We start from the raw sequence: 12459 nt of genomic DNA on the forward strand, positions 1-12459 counted from the left end.
ATCTAAGGTTTTATAACCTAGGACACTATAAGAAAGTGAATGTTCTGTATAATAATAGTTTAAAAGCATCTTAACTATTGAAAACAAGCGTATAATTACTTAACTAAATGTTTGCAACTTGTTCTTTTCGCTATTAATTGATTGAGAACACTTATGAATGAATATCTTTGAAAAACAATTTCATGTGTTGAAATTGTGTTTTCATATGTTTAACATATTTTTTACAATCTAAGGTCTATTGATTGATTCAAACACTTATGATGATACCTTTGAAAAACCATTTCATGTGTTCAAATTGTATTTTGATATGTTTAATACTTCTTTTACAATCTAAGGTTTCTTAATTGATTGAAGCACATATGATATCTTTGAAAAACAATTTCATGTGTTAAAATGATACGTTTAATACTTCTTTCATTTACAATCTAAGGTTTTATAACCTAGGAAAGTATAAGAAAGTGAATGTTCTGTATAATAATAGTTTAAAAGCATCTTAACTATTGAAAACAAGAGTATTATTACTTAACTAAATGTTTGCAACTTGTTCTTTTCGCTATTAATTGATTGAGAACACTTATGAATGAATATCTTTGAAAACCAATTTCATGTGTTAAAATTGTGTTTTGATATGTTTAATATCTCTTTTACAATCTTAGTCTATTAATTGATTGAAACACTTTTATGAATGAATATCTTTGAAAAACAATTTCATGTGTTGAAATTGTGTTTTCATATGTTTAACATATTTTTTACAATCTAAGGTCTATTGATTGATTCACACACTTATGATGATACCTTTGAAAAACCATTTCATGTGTTCAAATTGTATTTTGATATGTTTAATACTTCTTTTACAATCTAAGGTCTGTTAATTGATTGAAGCACTTATGATATCTTTGAAACACAATTTCATGTGTTAAACTGATACGTTTAATACTTCTTTCATTTACAATCTAAGGTTTTATAGCCTAAGAAGCTATAAGAAAATGAATGTTCTGTATAATAATAGTTTTAAAGCATTTTAACTATTGAAAACAAGCGTATTATTACTTAACTAAATGTTTGCAACTTGTTCTTTTCGCTATTAATTGATTGAGAACACTTATGAATGAATATCTTTGAAAACCAATTTCATGTGTTAAAATTGTGTTTTGATATGTTTAATATCTCTTTTACAATCTTAGTCTATTAATAGATTGAAACACTTTTATGAATGAATATCTTTGAAAAACAATTTCATGTGTTGAAATTGTGTTTTCATATGTTTAACATATTTTTTACAATCTAAGGTCTATTGATTGATTCAAACACTTATGATGATACCTTTGAAAAACCATTTCATGTGTTTAAATTGTATTTTGATATGTTTAATACTTCTTTTACAATCTAAGGTCTGTTAATTGATTGAAGCACTTATGATATCTTTGAAAAACAATTTCATGTGTTAAAATGATACGTTTAATACTTCTTTCATTTACAATCTAAGGATTTATAGCCTAGGAAACTATAAGAAAGTGAATGTTCTATATAATAATAAATTAAAAGCATCTTAACTATTGAAAACAAGCGTATTATTACTTAACTAAATATTTGCAACTTGTTCTTTTCGCTATTAATTGATTGAGAACACTTATGAATGAATATCTTTGAAAACCAATTTCATGTGTTAAAATTGTGTTTTGATATGTTTAATATCTCTTTTACAATCTTAGTCTAGTAATAGATTGAAACACTTTTATGAATGAATATCTTTGAAAAACAATTTCATGTGTTGAAATTGTGTTTCCATATGTTTAACATATTTTTTACAATCTAAGGTCTATTGATTGATTCAAACACTTATGATGATACCTTTGAAAAACCATTTCATGTGTTCAAATTGTATTTTGATATGTTTAATACTTCTTTTACAATCTAAGGTCTCTTAATTGATTGAAGCACTTATGATATCTTTGAAAAACAATTTCATGTGTTAAAATGATACGTTTAATACTTCTTTCATTTACAATCTAAGGTTTTATAACCTAGGACACTATAAGAAAGTGAATGTTCTGTATAATAATAGTTTAAAAGCATCTTAACTATTGAAAACAAGCGTATAATTACTTAACTAAATGTTTGCAACTTGTTCTTTTCGCTATTAATTGATTGAGAACACTTTTATGAATGAATATCTTTGAAAAACAATTTCATGTGTTGAAATTGTGTTTTCATATGTTTAACATATTTTTTACAATCTAAGGTCTATTGATTGATTCAAACACTTATGATAATACCTTTGAAAAACCATTTCATGTGTTCAAATTGTATTTTGATATGTTTAATACTTCTTTTACAATCTAAGGTCTGTTAATTGATTGAAGCACTTATGATATCTTTGAAAAACAATTTCATGTGTTAAAATGATACGTTTAATACTTCTTTCGTTTACAATCTAAGGTTTTATAGCCTAGGAAACTATAAGAAAGTGAATGTTCTGTATAATAATAGTTTAAAAGCATCTTAACTATTGAAAACAAGCGTATTATTACTTAACTAAATGTTTGCAACTTGTTCTTTTCGCTATTAATTGATTGAGAACACTTATGAATGAATATCTTTGAAAACCAATTTCATGTGTTAAAATTGTGTTTTGATATGTTTAATATCTCTTTTACAATCTTAGTCTATTAATTGATTGAAACACTTTTATGAATGAATACCTTTGAAAAACAATTTCATGTGTTGAAATTGTGTTTTCATATGTTTAACATATTTTTTACAATCTAAGGTCTATTGACACTACAAGAAAAAAAGGTTTTAGTGGAGGTTATTTAGCGGAGGTTAACATAACCTTAGGAATTGATTTAATTAATGGAAGTTTTTTTCTAAAACTTCAACAAAATAACGGAGGTTTTTTAACCTTATTTAAATTCCAAAGGTTTATTATAAAATCTTGGCAAAATGACGGAGGTTTTTTTAACCTTCATTAATTTCCGAAGGTTTATTTTAAAATCTCCGCAAAATAACTGAGGTTTTTTTAACCTTCATTAGTTTCCATAGGTTTATTTCAAAACCTCCGTAAAATAACGGAGGTTTTTTAACCTTAGTTAATTTTCAAAGGTTTACTTTAAAACCTCTGCAAAATAGTTGAGGCTTTTTAACCTTTGTTAAGTTTCATTAATTTATTCTAAAATCTCATCAAAATAATGATTTTTTTTTTAATTTTCGTTAAGTTTGAAATGTTTATTGTAAAACAATAATAAAATATTTGAAATTTTCTCAAATTTCAATAAATAAATATAATTAAAAATTTAAAAAAAAAATATTTTAAAAAATAATTTTAATATATTTGATAACTAAATTCTTAAAGTTTTTGAAAATGTAACTTTAAACATATAAATTTTTTTAAAAATATTCTTGATTTTAAATATTTATTTAATTAAAATTAATTAATTTTTATTTATTTTATATAAATATTTTTAATAAAAAAAGAAAAATTATATTTTTTTTAACTTTTCCAAAGATGTATTTTCAAACCTCATGAAAATACTCAGACTTTTTACAACTTTGACTAAAATGTTCATTCTCCTCTTCCACTTCCACAATACTTCTCATCCTCTACCATAGCTTCTCATCCACCGGATCTGTTTCTCCTCTTCCACCACGGATCTGCTTCTGCTGCTTCACCACGGACCTGCTTCTGCTGCTTCACCACGGTAATTTGTTTCTTCTTCTAGGGGAGTGCAGGGTTATGGTTCAGGGTGTTTCTGCTTCTAGGGTTATGGTTCATAGTTAAATCTGCTCCAGCTCAAAAAAGAAAAGAGAAAAGGATCCCAACCATTTGTTTTCATTCACTGTTTCTGATCCAGTTTTTCCCAGTTATTATGTTTTCACATTTGTTTTCAATTCTGCTTTCGGTAGGTTGCTTGGGCATATCTATGCTTGCGGTCCATGGATGCATAGATTCCAAGATAAAGACAAAGGCTTATTAGAGAAAGGACTAGTTCAAATCAAACTGGTCCTTGAATCTTGTTTTTTGTTGTTTGGTGATCCTGACGCTGATATGGCTTTTATTATTGGGACCTATCTTCCTTTGCGTTTTAAAATCCTTGTTGTATATCTGCTGAAAGATATGTTTAAAAAAATTGAACTGCTGACATTATGGAGTATTCTTGTCAAAATTAGTTTAATTTATTTTCAAGCTGTAGATTTAATATTCTTCTGTGTAAGATCTGATTTTATGTCTTGGCTTTCAGGTGCATCACACTTTTGCTACTGCCGGATCTGACGGTGCTTTTAATTTCTGGGACAAGGACAGTAAACAGAAGCTCAAGGTTCCTGCTTTGTTTAATACTCTATTCTTACTTGTCCTCTCATTCTTACAGTAAATTCATCTTTACTAATTTGATCAGAAACCTTATCACGATTTTTAGATTGCTTACTGTTTCACTCCTTATATGCATTAAATAGAATGGCAGTGAGATAACTGTTATTTGGTTTGCATATCAGTCTTCCCCTGAATGTCTATCAACATGTTGCTGGCTTAAGCGGTTACTTGGCTGTTAAATATTTGAGCTTCTTTAGAGACATTAAAATGCATTTCTTATGAGTTTTTTTTACTAGATTTGGATATTTGCACCACTTCCACTGGCCTAATTTTAATGTGATATAACTATCATTCGTGATTGGCCTCTTCACTATCTAGACATAAAAAAGGCCTTCTAGCACAGTTAGTTGCAATAAGAGGTTTTACTAGGTCTGGTGACACATGCCTTGTCTACATCTTTCATTTCTCTTTGTATGAGCAGAAACAGTTTCCCTGTGCTTTGAGATTAATCATTTTATCCTCTCCCTCCATTCTCCATTTGGCCTATGCATTTATCTTGTTTATGCTAATGACATTGTCATTGCTGGAGATGACTCTGCGGTATCCACCACTAGCTCAAATCCCTCTGAAATATTTCTTAAGCATTGAGGTCGCTCAATCATGCTCTACCATTGCCATTTCTAAGTAGTCTATGAATATTTGTGGCCCTACATTCTTAAGAGAGTATCCTTTTCCTGAAATTTCTTACTGTTCTCTCTCTAAACCTTATCTCTTTCTATTAAACCCTTTTACCATTATTTAATTTTTAAAATGTTACTTAGTTTTAATTCTGGTAAGGGAAAGCTATTACAACAAACCAAAATAACAGGGATAAAAACAAAAAGAAAATGCAATAGTATAGAATAATACTACAATTAGAAGATACGTGACCCCAAATGCACCCAGTCTAAGCAACCTTAAACATCTTTAGACATTTTTAAATTTCAAAACCATCAAGTCAAGCATGCTCTAAAGGCACATAAAATATTCAATACACGTGTATTGAATATTTAACCTGAAGACCCTCACTGCTCAAATACGTAAGAGCAAGGATGTAGCCAAAGTTGAAAAGTAATGTATATCCAATCAAAACCAGAACGCCTATCCAAAACCAATATGATTGGATGAAGAATCCCCGTGATTTCAAAACTTCGACTCCAAGAGGCTCCGAAGAGTTAGGTAGAACCTATCATAAAAAAATATGTTTTAAATATCATAATATTTATATAGTAAAGAAGGCATACAGGTATATATTATTTAAACTTACATAGTAAAGAAGGCATACAGGTATATATTATTTAAACTTACATGTCTCCATCTCTCCGCAAGGAACTCGTTATTTACCATAGCATTCTGTCCATACATCATAGGTGATATCCAGAAGCCCCATAACCACCATTTTTTTATGTTGTCTGGAATCATAAAGAAGACAAAAGTGAATTGTTAGTGTAGAACAGAACATAGTGGAAAGTATGTGATTGGTCTATTTTGTACCCATGGTACCTTTTGATAGGATAAAACCACTCATAGCAAAAAGGATGGTTAGTATAAATGACCCAAGTGTGAAAGCTGCTTTCAATTCCCTCCCAACTCCTACAAGAAATCGGAATAATGCGGAAGACATCGGAATAATGAATTCAATAGTTGTGGTCGGACTCTATTATAGATTTATGACCACATTTTCCACTTATTTTGTTATTTTCTTAATGTATCTGAAAAGTATAGTGATTAATTACTCTATCTTATTCACTCTTGCTGCATTTCACTTTATACACTTATTTCACTTCTATTCTTTTACGCATTCTAATACTCTTGTTGACACATGTTTTTTTTTAACTTTCATGTTAGGTTTGCTTTATTTTTATCAAACAATTCCATTTAGATATGGATAAGTCTTGGATTAACATGCCTCGAAATACATGTCAGTACATGGATGGATTGAATAAATTTTTGGACTTTGCATTTGCTAATAAGAGCGTTGAGGGTAAGATAATTTGCCCATGTCCGAAATGCAATCTTAAAAAATGGCAAACTCGAGAAGCAACACATGAGCACTTGATTCTTCATCCTTTTCCAAAAGGTTATACATTCTGGCTTCTACATGGCGAGACAAGTTTTGTACAAAATACGACTGAAACACCTCCAGTTTTCCAATCAAATGAGCATAAAGTTTCTGGTAATGATCCCATGCGTGTCATGGTTAATGACGCATTTGGAAATTTTTTCTGTAATGATAACCTGGAGGATGATGAGGATATGCGTCCTAGATCAAGCGAAATGATGCCTGATGAAATTGCTGAGTATCTGAAGTTTATGCATGATGGGCAACAAAGTTTGTATGAAGGATGTGGCAAGTATTCTAAACTTTCTTTCTTGCTCAAATTGTACCACATCAAATGTCTATGTAGAATGAATGACAAGGCAATGTCAATGATATTGGACTTGTTAGCAGATGCCTTTGATTATGCTAAAATTCCATGTTCCTTCTATGAAGCTAAGAAAATCATTAATAAGCTTGGCCTTCATTACACCAAAATTGATGCTTGCCCAAATGATTGCATGTTGTACTATGGAGAAGACAAAGACAAAGAAGTTTGTAAGAAATGTAATGAATCTAGATGGAAAAGAAGAAAGAAGAACAAGACTATTGATGGTACTCTGAAAAAGCAAAAGAAAGTTCCTGCTAAAGTTTTAAGATATTTTCCATTGAAGTCACGCTTACAACGAATGTTTATGTCTTCTAAAATAGCCGAGCATATGCAATGGCATGCATCAGGAAGTACAAATGAAGGCATACTAAGGCATCCGAGGGATTCTGAAGCATGGAAGAACTTTGATCTAATGAATCCTCAATTTGCTTCAGATGCTCGAAATGTTAGACTTGGTTTGGCAGCTGATGGATTCAATCCATTCGGTGATTTGAGTACAAGTCATAGTACTTGGCCTATTGTACTCATACCCTACAATCTTCCTCCTTGGATGTGTATGAAGCAAAGTTCATTCATTCTTTCCATGATCATTCCCGGTAAAAGAGCACCAGGAAATGATATTGATGTATATTTAAGGCCATTAATTGAAGAATTAAAAGAGCTATGGAACAATGGACTTAAAACTTTTGATTCATATAGCAATGAAGTGTTTAATATGCATGCAGCTATATTGTGGACCATTAGTGATTTTCCTGGTCTTGGAACCTTATCTGGGTGGAATACACATACTGGGTTGGCTTGCCCTAGGTGTAATTTTGACACTACTCCTAAGAAGATTCAGGGTAAATTTTGTTTCATGAATCATCGACGTTGGTTAAATGCAAGACACAAATTCAGATTAGCCCGCATTCATTTTGATGGAAGTGTGGAAAATAGAAATCCTCCTTTGACAATATCAGGAACAGATGTCTTAAGACAAGTTGGGAATGTCAATATCATATTTGGGAAAGAACCAGAAGTTGAGGAACTGGGGAAACGACAACGCAGAGATCACCAAGCTATTGATGGCCCTCTACAATGGCGAAAAAAAAAGTATATTTTTTGAACTTCCTTATTGGGTAAACAATTTATTGCACCATAATCTAGATGTTATGCACATTGAAAAAAATGTATGTGATAATGTGGTGTATACATTATTGAACCAAAGAAAAAAATCAAAAGATAGCCTAAAGGCACGAAAGGACTTAAAAGATTGGGGTGTTAGACCTGATCTTTGGCCTGATGAAAATAATAAATATCTTCCTGCTATATATACATTGACAAAAGAAAATAAGCATACATTTCTGACAACACTAAAGAACATCACTGTTCCAGATGGCTACTCAAGTAACATTAGTAGATGTGTTGATGTCAAACAATGTAAGCTTGGAGGATTGAAAAGTCATGATTCACATGTTTTGATGGAGCAACTTCTACCTTTAGCAATGAGAAAGACACTCCCTAAGGAAGTGTGCTATGTTTTGATTGATTTGTGTTCATTTTTTAGAAACTTATGCAGTAAAGTTTTAAAAGTGGATGAACTTAACCAATTGCAAAATAGAGTTGTTCTCACATTATGTCACATGGAGATATTATTTCCTCCTGCATTTTTTACAGTCATGGTTCATTTGATTGTGCATTTGGTGGAAGATGCCAAGCTTGGAGGACCTATCCAGTATAGATGGATGTATCCCATTGAGAGATATTTAGGAAAGTTGAAATCTTATGTGCGTAACAAGGCACAACCAGAAGGCTCAATAGCTGAAGGCTACATGGCTGAAGAGTCTTTAACCTTTTGTTCAAGATATTTAAATGAAATTGAGACTGTATTTAATCGAATAAGGCGTGTTGATGATGAACCAGACACTATATCATCTAGTGCAAGCACTTTGTTTCCACCTGTTGGAAAACCAATTGGGTCTTTTACTTACTTCTCTTTATCAGCAAAGGAAAAGTTACAAGCACATCGTCATATATTGACTAATTGTGCCCAAGTTGACCCTTTCCTTCAGTAAGTACTTTGACTTTATAACTTTTTATGATTCATCTGCAATTGAACACTAACCATGTAATTATTATTTATTTAATTTAGAGAATTTAGAGACATTATACGAAGACAATTAAGAAGTCGTACACGGTCATCCTCTGTGATAGATAAGAGAGTTCATAGAGAATTTGCAGAATGGTTTTCTCGTCGTGTATGTATAATTTATAATGTTGACTTTTGATTATATTGAATATATAGAATTGTTTTGATCATATTTTCCTCTTTTTTAGATAAGAAATGAGTTGAATGGACCTCACTCAGATGATTTAAAGTTCTTAGCTATGGGGCCAATTGATTGTGCAAAACGTTACAATGGTTACAATGTAAATGGCTTCAAGTTCCGTACATTAGAGAGAGATGAAGGACTTAAAACACAAAACAGTGGGATATTTGGTACTTTTGGGACAAGGAGTTATGCAAGTAGCATCGACAATCAAATGCAATTTGGGTGATGGCATTTTCATGAAGTTCTTCTTGAATCAATGTAGAGTATGGGGCGGAAGCAATGTATGAGAGTGAGCAAGATCCTCCTAAGAGTGGCGTTGATCTTGTAGGTGCATGATAGGTATGAGTATTGAGTGGTTCGGCCAGCTCAAGGGAAAAGATGAAGGAATTGAAGTTTAGAGCCTAGGATTCTAGGGAGAAGCAAAGTTGAGCACAAATGGGCAGCATAACTTTACTCACAATAAACTTGAAAATACAAGGTGTAGGCTCCTCCTTTTATAGGCTAAGGAGGACCATAATGAAACCCTAATGCTAGCCAAATGAAATGTAAATGTGAAGCACATGGGTGCACATGGCACATGGGTGCACAAATGAGCACATGGGGAGGGGTGTGTCTAGTTTTTATGCTCACCCCCTCCATGGTCTTTCTAGAATGTTCACACAAATATGCTTTCTACACTACTCTAATTACTAAGCACCCCTAATGGGCCTTTATGTAACAATTACAAAGGTCTTCTCTTCCCAAAACCGTAGCTTTGACCCATGTGTATGTGAAGCTAGACGATCTAGAAGGAATCCTCATCATGGCCTAGACGCTCCTTATGTAGCCGCTCCTCATCATGGCCTAGACGCTCCTCTTCATGGGCTAGACGCTCCTTTTTGAGTCTAAACGCTCCTCATCATAGGCTAGACCGTCTAGTCTTGGAGGCATGGCTTTCATCGTGTGGTGAGCATGGGAGAGCTATGTTTGCAAATTTTGGAGCTCTGTCCCTTATTTTTGAAAATAAATCATGGAGGCTTGTCACTTTTCTTAAGAAGAGTTTAGCCACATCCATTCCCCTAGCCATGAAGAAGAAGAAGCAATGGATTTGAGGACAAATCCTTTTCAAGAGGGAGGGGATGATGGAAGAGGCCCAAGCACAAGCCCACATGCAAGCCCACCAAAGGGTAGATTTGGGCCAACCATAGAGTTATGGCCAAGAGAATCCAAGAAGACGTTCTTTTACATGTTCAAATGCCATAAACTCTAGTGTAGAGTACACTTTAATTTCTTATCAAAATTAGCATAGGAACTTTATTTGTAATTTTCTTAGAATTAATTTTGGCACCTAAAACACCAACCTAGGTAAACTTAGAGTTTCTAAAAAAACCTCTAAATTTACCAAGGCCGGTCTAGAAAGCCCATGGAGGGGGTGAGCATAAAAACTAGACACACCCCTCCCCATGTGCTCATTTGTGCACCCATGTGCACCCATGTGCTTCACATTTACATTTCATTTGGCTAGCATTAGGGTTGCATTATGGTCCTCCTTAGCCTATAAAAGGAGGAGCCTACACCTTGTATTTTCAAGTTTAATTGAGTAAGGTTATGCTGCCATTTTTGTGCACAAGCTTTACTTCTCCTAGAAATCTAGGCTCTAAACTTCAATCCTTTCACCTTCTCCCTTGAGCTGGCCGAACCACTCAAACACCATACTCATCATGCACCTACAAGGCCAACAGAACTCCTAGGAGGGTCTTGATCATCTCACCCATTGCTTCCGCACCTTATTTTCTACTTTGATTCAAGAAGAACACATGAAAATGCCATTAATTTTAACACATGAAATTGTTTTTCAAAGATATCATAAGTGCTTCAATCAATTAATAGACCTTAGATTGTAAAAGAAGTATTAAACATATCAAAATACAATTTGAACACATGAAATGGTTTTTCGAAGGTATCATCATAAGTGTTTGAATCAATCAATAGACCTTCGATTGTAAAAAATATGTTAAACATATGAAAACACAATTTCAACACATGAAATTGTTTTTCAAAGATATTCATTCATAAGTGGTTCAATCAATTAATAGACTAAGATTGTAAAAGAGATATTAAACATATCAAAACACAATTTTAACACATGAAATTGGTTTTCAAAGATATTCATTCATAAGTGTTTTCAATCAATTAATAGCGAAAAGAAGAAGTTGCAAACATTTAGTTAAGTAATTGTTTTCAGCAGTTAAGATGCTTTTAAACTATTATTATACAGAACATAACATTCACTTTCTTATAGTTTCCTAGGTTATAAAACCTTAGATTGTAAATGAAAGAAGCATTAAACGTATCATTTTAACACATGAAATTGTTTTTCAAAGATATCATAAGTGCTTCAATCAATTAATAGACCTTAGATTGTAAAAGAAGTATTAAACATATCAAAATACAATTTGAACACATGAAATGGTTTTTCGAAGGTATCATCATAAGTGTTTGAATCAATCAATAGACCTTCGATTGTAAAAAATATGTTAAACATATGAAAACACAATTTCAACACATGAAATTGTTTTTCAAAGATATTCATTCATAAGTGGTTCAATCAATTAATAGACTAAGATTGTAAAAGAGATATTAAACATATCAAAACACAATTTTAACACATGAAATTGGTTTTCAAAGATATTCATTCATAAGTGTTTTCAATCAATTAATAGCGAAAAGAACAAGTTGCAAACATTTAGTTAAGTAATTGTTTTCAGCAGTTAAGATGCTTTTAAACTATTATTATACAGAACATAACATTCACTTTCTTATAGTTTCCTAGGTTATAAAACCTTAGATTGTAAATGAAAGAAGCATTAAACGTATCATTTTAACACATGAAATTGTTTTTCAAAGATATCATAAGTGCTTCAATCAATTAATAGACCTTAGATTGTAAAAGAAGTATTAAACATATCAAAATACAATTTGAACACATGAAATGGTTTTTCGAAGGTATCATCATAAGTGTTTGAATCAATCAATAGACCTTCGATTGTAAACAATATGTTAAACATATGAAAACACAATTTCAACACATGAAATTGTTTTTCAAAGATATTCATTCATAAGTGGTTCAATCAATTAATAGACTAAGATTGTAAAAGAGATATTAAACATATCAAAACACAATTTGAACACATGAAATTGGTTTTCAAAGATATTCATTCATAAGTGTTTTCAATCAATTAATAGCGAAAAGAACAAGTTGCAAACATTTAGTTAAGTAATTGTTTTCAGCAGTTAAGATGCTTTTAAACTATTATTATACAGAACATAACATTCCCTTTCTTATAGTTTCCTAGGTTATAAAACCTTAGATTGTAAATGAAAGAAGTAT

At 31.6% G+C, this 12459-nt stretch overlaps 1 protein-coding gene and 1 long non-coding RNA gene across 2 annotated transcripts; one reads left to right on the forward strand and one right to left on the reverse strand.

Annotated features, from left to right (window-relative positions):
• Positions 1-5375: 5375 nt before the first annotated feature.
• On the reverse strand, positions 5376-5891 carry LOC150029528 (uncharacterized). Its single transcript, XR_016520752.1, has 3 exons — positions 5852-5891; positions 5657-5760; positions 5376-5534 (listed from the first exon to the last, which is right to left on the reverse strand). It is a non-coding gene; the product is annotated as an uncharacterized LOC150029528 (long non-coding RNA).
• Positions 5892-6202: 311 nt separating this feature from the next.
• On the forward strand, positions 6203-8029 carry LOC150029529 (uncharacterized). The gene has a single exon (XM_090303923.1). It carries the CDS (start codon positions 6233-6235, stop codon positions 7880-7882), a length of 1650 nt encoding a protein of 549 aa, XP_090160049.1. The 5' UTR covers positions 6203-6232; the 3' UTR covers positions 7883-8029.
• The last annotated feature ends 4430 nt before the right edge of the window (positions 8030-12459 follow it).

Source organism: Phaseolus vulgaris, chromosome 1, assembly GCF_051622355.1.
Source record: "Phaseolus vulgaris cultivar YP4 chromosome 1, ASM5162235v1, whole genome shotgun sequence".
In the NCBI taxonomy this organism is placed as follows: domain Eukaryota; kingdom Viridiplantae; phylum Streptophyta; class Magnoliopsida; order Fabales; family Fabaceae; genus Phaseolus; species Phaseolus vulgaris.